We start from the raw sequence: 15888 nt of genomic DNA on the forward strand, positions 1-15888 counted from the left end.
CCAGTCTACCCCACAGCTTTTGGCACTAGAAAAATATAGGAGGAAAAGCAGGGTATATTTGATTTGTTTAGGACGTGGCTGCATCCCAACAGCCGATCTGGCTTTCCAGCTGGGATCTACAGGTTCGAAGAACTTTACCCAAATGACAAGTGACAGGCAGCCCAGCAGTCTTTGAGTCCCACCTGTGCACACTTAGGTCCACAGGGAAAAAATCAAAGCACTGCAGTGAGGAGGCCGGTGGAAATACATACAAGACTTCAAATAATCAGAGGGCATCAGCCAACACAGAGTGCCTAAGAAAGTACAGATAATTCTGTCTCTTCCCTAGAAAAGGCATTGCCTGACAGCTTTTTAAAAGGTTGCGAGCAAAGGCATATTGTGTGTTGTAATGGTTTCGTATTTAAAACACATTCCTAAGCTTAATGTATCACACTAAATGCACCTCAACTTAGTCTTGCCATAAAGCAGAGGCATTTACGCACACAGAACAAATTGTATCTTATGATACTAAACAAGACTGAATATGTTCTCTGTATTAATGATTAACAAACCTTTGTATTTTCAAATATATAAAATGCCTTAATTTCTTATTATTTCGAAGTTATAATATTCAAGGCAGTGGCGTCCTACAAAACTAACATCAACAAGAAATAAATCTGCCAAAGAGCAAACAATTTCTGCATACCACACAGGATATATGGAGAGTAATATAACAGAGTGGTTTTAATTAGCTGGGCATATAAGCTGTTACAAGACAAATTTCTTTCATTAAAAAAAGAAGCCAGTCATTTAGGAGTGCTTCAGTGCACCTAACGTAAAGATCAAATACCGCATTTAACCTCCTCCCTCCCCCTATAACGAGGGGAACCCAGGGCGCTTTCCAGCAATACTGTAGGTGGTGAGCAGCCACCTTACCTGCCACTGAAACACTTGAAACTCCAAAGTAACACAAAACAATATTACAAGGGAGGATACAGAGAGCACAGTAGCACAGGGGAAAAAACTCAGTGGTACAGAGGATCATGTCTGTAATTTTGCTCATACAGAAGAAGGAGAATTTTCTTACAAAACGATACGTAGGATTTTTATCAGTAATGAGTACTTAACTTTTGTGTTAGCCAAAAGATGGTGCCTCTAGCAGCGTAGTATCCATAACAATAGGTTCCTACTCTGCACAATGGCTACTTAATTTCAGCACTAGATACTAGAGGTTATTTTGGTTACTTGCAAACCATCCCCATATAACTGAATAGATAACATTTACTTTATTACTAGTTTGTTTCTAGTTTCATTTTTTCAATGTAAGTGAAGTATCTGCTCATTAGCAACAGCAACTGCTCTTTCCCAGGGTTACATCTCATACCACATGGTTTGCGAGTCAAACACTTACTTTATGGACGCAATTTTGAAAAATGTTATAAATATATCTTAAAAAATGATCAAAGAAGGCAACAAAAACCCCAAAGTGGTCGAGAACATGTGTGTATGCACTGCGCCTCCTTTTTCTCCTCTTTTTTCATTTCCACTTAAAATACTCCACTTTCTATGTTATATATATATATGCATCCTAACATCCCATTCCCACTTTCCCTTGTGCTTCAAGCCAGGCAGAAGAGTTATGCTCAGCTCCCCTTCTCCCCCAAGAAGCACTAAAGTACCCTCTCCACAGATTATTAGCATAGGAGTTACTTTGCCTGGAACCACAGAAAAATTCATATGCTTAAGGACAGAAATTAGATGCCTGCCTTTAAGATTGCACTCATCAAAAGCCACTTAGGGTGAGATTGCACAGAATTTTATCTGATCAAACTAGCATGGAGACAGACCCACCGTTGTCTCCAAACGCTGTCTTGCCCCTGCCACCTATTCCTCACCCCTGGGTGCACCAGCCAAACACACACACACACACACTCATCCACCCCAGCCAGGATGCTCATGTGTTGCAGTGCCCAAGGTATTTAACAGCAAAGGGAACCTTATGCTCCAAGCCCTTGTTCGCTAGAGTATTAAAAAGGTTCTGGATAACATGAAAAACAATATATAGACAGCCCCAAAAGCAAAGCTAAGAATCCAAGACTCCCCCTTGCAGCTGAACGGGGATTCACTGGGCAGCAGCTTCTCATTTTTAAAGTGGTTTTGGGAACAAAGATTACAAGACATTGTATGAATGTAGGATTGTTCCTCTTCAGCTCAAAATAAGTCATTGTTCTAGAATGGGAAACTGTGGTTTCTCAAAAGACAAACATCCCTTCTGGCTTGTTTCATTAAACTGGCAAAAGAAAATTTAAGTCAAATTAAGAAAATTTGTATTCAGACAGATCCATTGGAGAAAAACAATTGATATTTAGGTACTGCTGCCACGTTGCACTCATTACAGGGGCTAATGTTTTGCAAAACACATCTTTTAAACCTTACTAAGCTTATTATTTACTATCTCCTGACAAGCATGACTTCATTTCAAGAGCTGGCACGCATACCATTGTGAGAATCTAATCTTTAATAACATATCCTAATTACACATGCACATTTAATGCTAACAACGAAAGCTAAAATTCAAAACAAAAAAAAATTCATTTGACTAACCAAACCAATTGGATTAGAAAGCGCAGAGCAAACTTAAAGTCACATACACCACAGCAAAAACTCATTAAGGGAAGGAAAAAAAGAAAAAAAAAAAACTAAAAAGCCAGGCAGACGACGCTTGATAGCTGGCCTCACGTGACCTTTGTGCACTCCTAGCTAGTTTACTTCCCCATCTGTCATAGGATAATAACTTTAAAAGGAATTCATCAAAAGTTCAGTCAAGTCAATTGTCCTTATGGTGTTTACCACATGAAAGAAGGATGGATGTTCTTCTAGAGGATCTGCACATGTATTTATTTTTCTCAACAATGATGGTTGATTTTTAATGGATTTGTGCTGTCCCATGACAGCAACACAAAACCCTAAAACAGTAACTAGTAAAACAAGAAAATGATGTCTTGAGATTTAAATACCTAGTCATGATACTAAAAAACTACAGCATCTATTCACTCATTTTAAAATTACTGTAACCTGCTAGCCTATTTCACTCTAGAAAGTACGGTCTATGACATCTTACATTACTGAGATGCTTTAAACTCCAAAACTTTGAGCTACAACTTTATGAACTGCCTCAATACTTTCAAAGACTTTCTTTATCGAAATAAAAATTAGACTTATGTGTAGTTTTAGAAACAATTTTATTGATTCAAACTAAACCCTGACACACAGCAATCTTTTCCTTCAGAGGTCACAGTCTCATCCTAATTCTTCCATGAGATTAATTTTGATTTTATAAGATTTATCAATCTGCATTCTGCAAGGAGTTTCTTGCAGAAACTCCTTCTAGTATGTTATAGCAGTACAAGAGAGAGTACAGGCTTCAGATTTACAGTTTTAATTCCAAGGATAAATAGAACTGTCTGCTTTTAAGTCAATTATCTTGTAAAAGGTAGGTCACATTACTAAACGTATAAAGCGAGGAAATCTAAGGAAATGACAAGACAACATCACATTTCTTAGATGTTATTTAATTATGCCTCTGTTAGTTCAACTAATTTCATACATATGTAATTAAAGAGTTATGAGCAAGTTCATTTTTCACTTGGATCTAAAATGTCACCGTTCTCACCACAGTCTGCAATAGATTATCAACTGAAGAACAAATGTTTTGTAAAATAAGGGTTTTTTTATTTATTTTATAAGGGGCTGGACAGCAATGTTTTCATTCAGCTTCATTTTTTTTGATTAGAAGATTAATTTTTGGCTAATTTTTGTTTCTTTAAAGGAATACGTCACACAATAAAGTTGTGTTTTCAGCTATTCTGTTATACACACGGCACTCATTTTTCTAAATAGGAGTTGGCGCTGACTTGCAAAGATGGCAAACGTTCAGGACACAGCGTTTTCCAAACTCAAGTCCCTGTTCCACAATCCATCACATTCAGATGCTCAGACATCCACACCACCACCCCCACTATGTCGGCAAACTGATAAAAACCTGTGATCTGATAACAACGGAAGAGGCAGTAACTAATTGCCCAGTCTGTTCAGGTTCACTCATTCATATCTCATCAGCATTAGTTACCTCCAGTTCGTAATGGAGCAGTTCAGTGTGGCTTACAGTGAGCTGAAGGACGATGGTTAGCATGAAGGCGATAAACTAAATGACGTCCAAGTAAGTAACAGGCAAGGGTTTTAGCAACCAAGGCAGAACAAATAAGAGATCTGTGCGCTTTCTATACACTAACTTTGTAAAATTTTAGTAACTGACAATAATTTACCTTTAGCCTTCCGCAACAAATTTCATTTTGTATTCTCCTAGTGAATAATACATACACCCCATAATACTTTGGGAATATTTTTGTAGAAAAGTGATGTTTTGTCTTGCACAAAGTTTTTTTTTTTTTTCTTTTTTCCCCCAAGACCTTGGATGGCTATGCTTGTAACAGCCTTTTCCATTACTGACATTTCTGCGAGGGAGATGGATAGAATTCCTTCATTAGCTTTACTGTGACTGTTCAACTGTCTTATTTAAGCCCAGGTATTTATCAGGGACATCAAATTCTTTATTAAAAAAATACACACACATACACACACAGAAACATGCTAATTGTAGGAACACAGAAGTTTTATGTATAAGCACCGTCTTACTTTCTAGAGTTGCTTAGGGAAGCTCCCCAATAATTCATGCATGCATTCAAATGCTATTCTAGTAATGTAAATTGCTAAATTAAACATTTAAAACAATGTTTTGAAAGCCAGGAAGTATATCCACTCTTTTTAAAAGATGACTTTGCTATCCAGGAGCTCTGTGTTACATGCAACTTTTTTTCTTTTTCTGATGAAAAACTGTCCTCCTTCCTTCAACGTTCACATCGCCACTTAAATGGAAGTTTCTCGAGTGCAATGATTATGCTTCCAGGCTGAACCTCTCTCTTTCTTTCTCTCAAATCCACACACAGAATATGACAAATTAGTCACACTACACCGTGCTTTTGGACTCAATTATCAGGGCTCCAGAAACAGGCTTTTGACCACAGACTGCATTAAAAAGCTAAGATCCATATGGTTAGAAACATGCAATGAAATAATGGTTAAAGTAATGAAAAATACGTCTGATTTGAAAGATCAGTACACCCCAGTGAAACTACTGATCACAGACACTTTTCGAAAGGATTTGTGGGGCACGGCATTCAAGACTATACTACAAGACACAAAGCCAAATTTAATAAACAGTAAGTCTTCGCATTTAAAGTTGAACAGTAGACTGCAATGTTTGAACAAGGCAATAAACACCTCTCTGAAAAGCAGTAATGACTACTTCATCACAGCGCGCTTGCAAAGTTTTAGAAACAAAAAAGCAAATTACAAAAATAAAAGCACACTAACAGAGCTGCAATTTTTTTAGATTAGCTCTAACAAAACAAGTTAAAAAAATTAAAAAAGAAAAAAAAGGAGCCATGCTTACTCTCTTAAGAGCACTGGAGACAAAGAGAGCCAGGGCTCTGTCCCTGTCAAGAAGGGAACAATAAACAAATCATCTAGTAGTCAGCCAGGGCTGCATACCCAAGAAGGCATGCTTGGATCCTGCAGCTCACTCAGACTAAGAAAAGGAGAGATTTGCTATTTCTTTGGTTTTTAACAGGTTTACACGAAGCAGAACAAGTGTATATTCGCCATCGCTGACTGTACACACAGCACAAGTTATTTCTTCGGAGAGCAACTTCCAATTTGCGCGCAACTGATCCCTGCACCACTGTTTCTTGAAACTCGGAAACAAAGCAAGGGTAAGCACTGCACCCCGCCTTACCAAGAGCCAACACATCAGCTGTCTGAAAGCAAGGAAGAAAACTAAGCAGCAATCAAAGGAAGGAAGGGCCATGTCCGTCACATATCAATGAGATGAATCCAGTTACACAGATTTTAATTTTTAAAATGGAATTTACTCAGGGCCCTCGCGTTAGTTTTCCTACTGCTATGAAGGATGCCAGCCGGCCTTCAGCAACCACACCTGGAGGTCGAGACTGCAGGGTCGCATCTCCCTAAAAACGCTATGGTCTCCTTTAATCCCTATGAAAGGCTTCTGCGTTGACTCAGAGGAAAGAATGCCACCTAGTGAATTACTCACACAACACTAAAATGTCCCACCTATATTTACCTGGCCTCATTGTGCAGCAGAAGATTTTCTTCACCATTTACTGGTGTGAAGATTATCAGGAGAGAAGGAAAAGAGAAAAGGAGGGGAGGCCGGGGAAGAAGAACCTATTTTAAAATAGGTCATTTCCAGCTGTAGCTATTGGCAACTGGTGGATCCGGGCAAACTAAAAATAAATTTTACAGTTTAACAAAACCAAGATTATCACAAACTTCTGCACTGCCAAAGACCATGCTCCATGGGAGGCAAGAGCCCTTTGGAGGTGACCTAGCTGGTGGCTCAGCAGGATCCATGTGTACGCCCATCCTGCTACCCAGAACAGGGCCAAGAAGGAGCTCCTGGCACTGACCCCCGGCTCACGCATGCCGTTAGCTCACACCTCAATGCTCCTCTGGACCATTCTGGCCAGATCACACCAGATGAGCTTATTCCACAGGGGGCACCAGCTGGAGCAGCGTAGGCAAGACCTAGCCAGTGCCACCCAGCCTCCACATCAGAGACTGAAGTCCCCAGGCCTCTTATTTGACAACCTTATAGCCACTACACAATTGTGTTTTTTAAGGTGCATCTTCCACCCCCCCCCCCCCGACGGTGATTTTGGCCATTTCTGGGATTCCTGAGTACCCTGAATGTCTGAAGTTACATGAAAATGTCTCATATGCTTGCACAGCTCAACTGTATGTCCACTGACTACCCATGCAGCACATCTCTCATGGTTTCTGTCCTGGCTTTCCCAGAAGGAAATATGGGGTCCCCATGTGCGAGTCTAGACTCCAGTAAAACCTAGGCAGCAGGGTCTCCACAGCATTCACAATCTAAAATTCACTGTTACCAAGCAGATGACCCTGTTCCATTAAACCAATGGATGCTTGATGCGGATGTGACTCTTAAACCATTTATTAAAAAAAAAAAAAGCTACTTTAACCTTTAATTTAAAGGTTCAATTCATTCTCAGCAGGTTTTTGCCCTCTTTACAGAGCAGAAAAGGTATAGCACAAAAGTACAGCACTTCACATCCCACTATATTAAAACAATGTATTTTAGCTGAATACAGTTTAATTACAGCTTACTTTGGTACACTCATATATTAATTAACAGTTTACTTGGAAATTCCCACCATATGGTACAGTAGCAGATGTTAAACATGTAAGGCCAAATATTTTAAAATTACTCTCCTAGACACTTCATCTGAGGTACCAAGTGCCCTAAATTTCTACCTTGGAAAAAAAAAAAAAAAAAAAAAAAAAGAACTGGAAATGCTGAATGCCCTACAAGATCCTGTCCACAGCTATTTTCTCAAAGATAACATTATTTGGCAGCTAAGCAGAACACAAAGGGCTAGCTTTTCAGTCCTCCAGTACTTTAAAATGACTTGATACACAGCCAGTGGGGAATTTGCCACATAATTCCCTGCACTGGAAACCTCACGAAAAAATTCCCTTTCTCTCCTAGGCGTTTCCTAATCCCCATCTACAGTGAAGGAGGAAGGTATGCATCAGCGTATGTTTACATAGCATTCCAGCTCATGGGTGCAACAGATCACTGATATCTCCTAACACCTCACCTTCCTTTCCTTGCAGGAAAAAAAAGCATTATCAGGAGAAGCAGTCTTGCTGCTAGACAGTCAGCTATTTCAAATCTCAGAGCACATGTCCTGCTCAGTCCAACTGTCCCACAACCACAGAAGTTAGACTCCCTGCAGTGTTGCAATTAGGTTCGTATGGCAGTTGATTTCCTCTGTATTTTGAGTTCCTCATGGGCCAAAGGTTGGGCCCCAAAACATTTTCTTTTTGAAAAATACAACTCATCTCCCTACTTCAACCCTTTAGAAAAAGTAGATGCATCTGAAAAGATGGAAGAGAGGAATGAAGAAACTGCGATATTTCATAGCATCACCAATAAGATATTTGGAAATCCTTATTCTACAGCATTTGTCTTGATAACTATTCAGCTTCTAACCTGCACTATGTTCATTACATAAACTATTTAAGTAATAAGTGTGATATTAGTATAATTTTGTTTTATTTAGACCTAGAATTCTGAAACTAGCTTATCCTGCTAAAGGACAAGCATTTGCTAATGGCGATCATCAATATGGTTATCCTATGACTTAATTAAGAAATAGTAACCTCTTGAAAAAGAAACAGCAACTATATAGAATAGAAATCTGAAGAACAAACTTCCTCCTTCTCCTAGTTGCATACCTTTGGACGCAAGCATGAAGAATTTTCTCAGAAAACAATTTTGTCCTAATCCTTTTGAAATCAATAACAAATACTACTACTTGACTCCGAGAAATACAGTATAATCAAATCCTACAGTAACTTTACTGAGATTAAATGGTTATCTGCACTTCTGAGGATCAGACAGAAAGGCTGGACCATTTGTCAATTTGGATTTTACAAAATAAAAGTGCCTGGTTTATTATCAGAGCACCAAAAGACAACCAGCAGCAAAGATTCTAAAAATATATATATATATATTTCAAAACTCTCATCTGAAAAGTGATCTGGTTTATGTCTCTGCCCTGAAAAATTCTTGACAACCATTAACCAGGAAAGGCATTTGTAAATTGCTTGGTTTAATACTGCAGCGTGCAAATAAATCTGAGTAAGATCAGAATATGGAACTTATTGAAGTGTTGCAAAAAAACACTTGAGAAAACATATTGTGAGGCCATATTTAAACTAACAGATGTTTCAGAAACAGAACAGTATGTTCAAACAAAATAAAGGTGTAAAGGGGCAGCATTAAAAGAGCTTCGCAACTAGCACGTTCATTTTGATAGTGAGTGAGACCACCTCACTGAGGAAAGCTCTCTCCCTGAAAGATTATTAACTTAGGAATGAATTCTCACATTATGTTTAAAATTTGTCTGTATGAATTACTTGCAGAGTGGCTGCTTATGTAACATTGCCTTTGCTATGGCAACACACATTGTCACATTTGAGTTTCAATTTCAGTCTTGTTCTCTGCTGATAAGCAATGCTCCCGAAGTATTTAATCAGAAACCGAGATGCTCTAAAATAGATAACTGTAACCGATGGGGTGGCCATTGATACTGCTAAAATTCCTGATGTCGTAAGGGTAAGCAAAAAGTCAGAGATTCACAGGAAAAATAAATAAGCTAAAGAGAGATGTCTTACAGCAGTGCTTTCACTATAGTTTTAAAACTGGAGTCTTTAAAACAAAAGTTTAGAATAGTATGCTTTGACCCTTGACTATCAGCCTTTGTACAAACTCCCCCCTCCAAAAAGACCTCCAACATGCCTTGCTGAAATTCTTATTGCTCTGTTACAAATGCAATACTAACGATCTGTAAGTGAAAAAAACTGCAGGAGTTCATCATAATTAAACCCAAAATATGGCCTTATATCACATTTTTCTACCCACAGCTTTTCGTGCGAGGTATTACAGCAAGAGTCATAACTCTGTTTAATAGAATCACTTAAAAGCTAATGGAGTACCACCCGTACCCTCTGATAACTGAGAATTTCAGTTCACTTTTCTTGGAGAAATCCCCATTTTAGTGCTGACAAAATGCAAAACATCTGATCTATTGCATACATGGCTTTTAGCAATGACTAGTCAAGTTGATGACTATTCTGCAGCTCATCAGCCATCTACACAACTTTCACAAGAAACAGAAGTTTTGGAATACAAGTATTTTTAACACTTTAATATTCAGGTTTTGTTTCCCAGAGACAACTCTTGTCATCTGCACATTATTTCTAATTCTCACATTTGTTAAGGTACCTTCCAAAAAATGAAGAAAAGTAGCATGAGAGGACCCTTAACTCAATAAATTATTGAAAACTAAGAAGAAAGCTAAATCTGAAAGCCTAAAGTGAAGCATATGCACCTGTGCAAGTGCACGTCCTCCCTACCGTAAGTCAGATGCTCATATACCTTTGTGGCACTACAGTCCATTCTGGAAAAAGTGCTCTTCTGAAATCTGTGCGTAACAGAAACTAGAGAAAGCCAAGGTAAAAAAAATGAGCTCTGCAAGTAGGTTGGATAGCGACCCTGAACACAGTCATTCTCACTGTTGTTCACCCAGATCCATCGGCTAGATCGCAGAGCTGCAGAAGGTTTGATGCCTTCGCGGATGAGTTTCCCTGCTGCTACCTGACAGTTCAGGAGCTCCAGTGGGATCTGTGTATTGCCACCAACGTCATGGGGCTCTATACAAGCAGGAGCAGGCATAAAAGGGTCCCCATAACAACATTTCTTCTTTTTATTACAAGCTGTTAGAGCCTTTCATTTCAGAGTATTTCCACAAACGCTTGCATTTTCTTGAAGAAAAACATGTAATGCCAGCTACACCAACTAAAACATAGTTGTCAGCAGCCAGTGATGACATCAGTGCAAACATATGAAAACGGACATGAATTTCTGTACAAGATGAGTAGATAAAAACTCAGTTCTTAAATCCATGTAACATTAAATGAACTAAATGGTCCCACTCTGCGCTCTTTTTGCTAGCACATTCTCTTCTCCTGATCCTTCTACATACATCTGTATCCCTCTAAATGCAGGTAAAAGTGCCTTATACAGGTAAAAAGTCCACACTCCTGAGCATCCTTTAGAGCATCAGATTTCAACCTCTTCAATGACTGCCATTACAGCCGTTAAGTATTGGCTCTACGAACTGCCATTTAGCAAATGTAAAACAAACATTTAAGCTTCCTTATATAAAGTAATTTATATTTTTTCCAGGTGGACTACTTTTTTTTTTTAACCAGACTCTGCCACTGTGAGAATGGCACTGAACTAAAACAAGAATATTGTTAAAAGGAGCAAGGACTTATCAAACGGCACCATTATAAATAACTCAAACAAAAGAAGTTAAAAATACAAGACTCAATTACTTTCCAAACACCAGGACATTTTTAATTGTGTCTTGCCTTTGAGCTTTCTGAGGATCTCAGAAACGTGAGACGTATCTGACACGTTCCCTACATAAGAGGGCGAAAGCCATGACGTTCGACGGCGATCCACCTATGCAGCATGTCAACGTCTTACAGCGCTGCAGTAGGATCCACATAGGTCCTCATAAGGAAAGGCAGAGGAGTTGATTAACATAGTTTCAGCTCACTGATCCATGCACGGCCTTTAAAATTAGCGTTAAATATACAAAAAGCAAAATAACAACACAGTTTGAATCCACCTCAGTATTCATCTTATCCTCCACAGACAGGTATGCAATCCTGAGGGAGAGAAGAGCTAATCCAACTGCCTGTTTTCCAGCTCTATGACAGTTAACTCACTGTAGGTGGGTTCGCTTTAAACTACACAAAACTTCATTTGCTGACACAGGCTGTGTGGGGTTTTTTTATCATTTCCAATTATAAATTTTTGATTAACACTGGATACTTTAGTCCAGAACTTATTATAGTATAGATTTTCACAGATAAAAATTTAGACAGCCACTTACTTGCCAAAGCAATTCCATGTACATCTCTATAAACGAGCAGAGTTAAGAGTCCATTAAAGGATTCATAGACCAACTGTGTATATTAAGCAATGAAAAAATGAAAATCTATTTGAGAGACTCTATTTACTCAGCGAATACCCATGGGTCTCGAGCCTGCTCCTTACCCAGCCATCCAGTGGGGAGCTCGGCACTTTTACATAACACTTTCAAGTTGGAAAGCTTTTCCTCTCTTTGTTTCTCACATCTTTACTATTAGGCCCAATGCTTTATCATTGGGCTGAACAAAATGCCACTGATGTAATGGCTCTTTCGCCTAAATAAGGAATTCCAGACAGGGCCTTTTATTGCAAATGTTCAGGTCATACCAGCAGTACCATCACAAAAACACTGAGAGCAATAAAATCTAAAGTGTTTCATTTCCCCTTACTTTCAGATAATTGTAAACAATGTTAAACAGTAGGGTTTTCCTTTTTCAAAAAAGACTTTGCTTTGAACACAGAAATTTGTTCTGAAGAATGCCTTTAAAGGGCTACTCTTAGCAGACGTATTACATAATGTAGCACTTACTTTAAAACACGAGGTTAAAACCAAGTTCAGCGTTTAAAATTCAGTAAAATAACCCCAGCAACTCAGCAAAATATTCTAGTATCTTGAAGTTTAATGTAATTTATGCAAATGAGGATTGACTTCCATTAATGCAAAGACCACTAATGCACTCACCCCAAAGTTCTCACGAGAAAGATATATTCATATTTTACTCATTTGTCCATCTTGGATACCTCTTAAAATTTAAAACACACATCAGTTATTTTTGAGACTTTCTGCAATGCAGTTTTGGGGAAATAATGTGTTTAAACCAGTGGAAGAACCTTCTTTTTACATGGATTTCAAGACGAATGTTCTGCAATACTTCAAACAATTGGCAAGGAAAATAAAGTTATTGAAGCCAAGATGACTTGTGCCTACCTGCTACACCCCTTCCTTCCAAACTTTGCAAGTCATTATCCATCAGGTAGAATAAGACCCGCACATGACTGCTGATCTTACTAATTTCTAAGCTCAATTTTTGAAGCTACATTGGCTATCTCAGTGTTTCTCCTCCAACAGGTCTAGTCAAAGGCAGGTGCTTTAGCTCTTTGCCTGTCATTCTAAATGAAGTTTCACCTGCAATTCAGAATATAACATGAAGAAACGAAAGCTTGAAACAACACATATATGTTTGCTCAGTAAAAATGGAAGTAGTTCAGAGAAGCAATTGAGCATTCTCATCAAAACAGACAGTTTAAACATCTGAAAGTAAGCTTTGTAACCAAAGATTTAGGAGTGATTGCAATAATTTTTTTTTTCCTACAGCTCACATAATTATTTTTAAAAATAGATCTATAGGTCTGTGGATCCACAGGCTTCCAATTACAAACAGTTAAATAGCCTCATAATTTTAATATTGTATTTTATCTAGCAAGCCTGTCGTTTTTAAATAATTGATTTGATAGTGATGCAATATATCAAAGAGAGTATGTAAGATATTTCAGCGGTCATTTATGAAAAATATTTGATTTATTACGTTTTTGAAGTGTTTTAAAAATGCAGTATCTGCAAATTCATTAGTTTTCTGCATTCCCGAAATAGGGGGGAGGTATCTCAGACATCGATCTGAAATAACTCCTACACAATCTTTTTTTAGAAGTAAAAACATTAGAAGATAAATAGCTGTAATGCAACATTCTAATGTTGCAAGTGGCTTGTTTTTAATACTGATCATCTGTAGGTTTTTTTATTTAATATTTGCCAGTCTCTTAGAAGATGAACCATCACTTTTTTTTTTTTAATTCTATGGATTGAGAGTGCTTCAGGAGCAGCAAAACTCTATATGTTACTGAACATAGTTATAACTCGATGGCTATAAATGCCAGGATGGAATAACTGAAAACATATGCTCTATGCCTGAAATTTTAAGGATGATGAAACTGTCACATTAGTAGCATGCAGCATGTTGTAAAGAACTCCCACAATGTAGCAGTTGTTCAAAAGTTGTACCCATCCGGTCATTCTATCTTTATAAAAAGATACATAATACTAGATGGTGATTTATTCAAAACACAGCTGCAGCCTAGGTTAGAGGTAACAAAAAAAAAAACCTTTTTAAATCATAGCTTTAAAGCCATGTCTGTGTCTACAGAATAAACATATTTCTAAAAGTCTGAATCTTATCCTCATTGGGCTTGTGCTTCGGGGAAGGGAGAAGAGGACAGGTGAGGAACCAGGAGAAGGCGGAGAAGCAGCCTCAACAAACGTCAGCCCAATATACGCTTCCAGTTTAATGTCAATAACGGATCATTAAGTCGCGACCTGCGCGATTTACGAACCTGAGGCTAGCCATCCTCAGGTGCCTTTAGAAGAGGGAAAGGAGCTGAGGCAGAAATATTTGGCGCAAGCAACTCGTTTCATGGCAGGGCCCATGAAACCCGTGACCCCCGGGCTCCGCAGGGGCGCGGGCGGAGAGGCCGCCCCGAGCATCCCCAAAAACTCGGGTCCGGCCCTGTCGCCCACCCCACCCCCGCCCCGTTCCGTGCGCCCCAGCCGGCCTCCAGCCGCCTGCCTCCCACGGCAAAGCCGGGGCCACGCACCCAAACCGGTGCCCTCCGCACTCCCCAGCCGCTTCAACTTTTATTTCGTGAGTCATTTCGCCAGGGGTAGCCCGCGCGCTTTTTTTTTTTTTGGGGGGGGGGGGAGGGGAGGGGGGACGAGCCCCGTTTCCACACCGCGGTGCCACCTGCCAGCGCCCGGGCTCCCCCCACCGCGGTCCCCCCCTCCCTCCGCGGCCGTCGGGGGCCGCCCCCGCGCCCAGGGACGGCGCAGGCTGCGCCGGGCGCTGCTCCCCTCGCCCCGGCGGCGCGGACCCGACGGCCTCCCCTCTTCCCTCCCTCCCTCCCTCGCCAAAAAAGCGCGCCCCAGCCAAAACGTGCGGGGAGACGGCGGTGCCAGGGGGCGGGAGGCCGGCCGGCCGGCGCGGAGCTCTCCGCACCTGCGGACGGGCTGGGGAGAGGGAAAGGAAGGAGGGGAGATGCGGGAGGGGCACCGCGCAGCCCCGGCGCGCCGCTCACCTTTCATCCAGTCGACGACTTGGCTCGGCGACCACTTACTGACCGGCTCCATAATGAGGGCCATGGGGGCTGCGCGGGGCGAGGCGGTGCCGCGGCGGCGGGGGGTGTATTGGCGGGGGGGGAGGAGAGCACCTCGGGGCCGCTCTGCGCCGAGCCGGGAGGCTTTTTTCCGCCGCTTGCCCGGTGCCCGAGCCCGCCGGCGGAGGCGAGGAGAAAGCCGCTAAATCCCCGTTTGCCTCCGCGCCGCTCCGCACCTTCGCCGCGCCGCTCGCTCGCCGCCTCTGTGCGTCTCCGGGGATTTCAGTTCATGTTGCCGGCTCGGAGGGGAGGAGGAGGAGGAGGAAGGGAGGGAGGAGGAGGAGGAGGAGGCGGCGGCTGCACGCTCGGACGCCTCCCGCCCCCGCGCACCCAGGGCCGGGCGGCAGCGGCTCCCGGCTCGGCCGGCAGGTCGGAGCAGCCAGCGGGGCTGCCGCGGTCCGGCTCAGCCCGTCGGCTCCCGCGCGTGTGGCTTTTTCCTCCTGGCGGAAATGACGAGGCGGCTCCTGCCACCCGAAAATATCTCCAAGTGCAATGGAAAACGACACCCGAAGGCTGCCCGGGGCGGGGGAAGCGGGAGGCGGGATGACTCGCAAGGTGCCGGCCGCCGGGTGGGGGGAGGGACCGCGGGGGGGGGGGGGGGCGGTGGCAGCGCCGAGCACCTGCTGCTGCTGCTGCTGCTGCTGCTGCTGCTGCTGGCGGCGGCGCTCAGCGGCGGGACACCGGGGGGGCGGGGGGGGGCTCTGCGTGCCGGGGGGGTCGTGCTGCTGAGAAATGAGGGATTAATTATTATTATTCTTTTTTTTCCTCCCCCCCACCCCGCCTGGAGAAAAGCATTTCTGAGCAGGCTGGAAAGGTAATTTTTTGAGAAAAGGCCGAGTGCAAAAGGGACACGATGGTCGGTCCCGACGGTGACTCAGAGAGCTAGACTGATCGGTGGGTGGCTGGGACGGAGGCCTCAGCCGCAGGCTGCTGTCTTGCCTGCCTCTCCCAGGCTGGGTAACGGGGCACAAGGGGGTGAGGCAAACTGAAAAACTGGCAGAGTCAGAGCAGGAATCCAGCAGTCCTGGGAGAGAGAGGGCACCGCGCAGAGCACCTCTGCCTGTCCTCCGAGTTGCCTCCCCCAAGGCATG

The 15888-nt window shown here is 42.0% G+C and overlaps 1 protein-coding gene across 7 annotated transcripts in view; it reads right to left on the reverse strand.

Annotated features, from left to right (window-relative positions):
* Positions 1–15452, reverse strand: part of CNKSR2 (connector enhancer of kinase suppressor of Ras 2) — a 225655-nt gene extending 210203 nt beyond the window's left edge. For 6 of the 7 annotated variants that reach the window (XM_068918107.1, XM_068918098.1, XM_068918152.1 and 3 more), the window contains exon 1: positions 14720–15452. In XM_068918107.1, the coding sequence (XP_068774208.1) occupies positions 14720–14783 (64 nt within the window). In that variant the 5' untranslated portion in view covers positions 14784–15452. The remainder of the gene's footprint in view (positions 1–14719) is intronic. The other variant, XM_068918117.1, reaches the window with a different exon arrangement.
* Between the last annotated feature and the right edge of the window lie 436 nt (positions 15453–15888).

The sequence above is a fragment of the Struthio camelus genome, chromosome 1 (genome assembly GCF_040807025.1).
Source record: "Struthio camelus isolate bStrCam1 chromosome 1, bStrCam1.hap1, whole genome shotgun sequence".
In the NCBI taxonomy this organism is placed as follows: domain Eukaryota; kingdom Metazoa; phylum Chordata; class Aves; order Struthioniformes; family Struthionidae; genus Struthio; species Struthio camelus.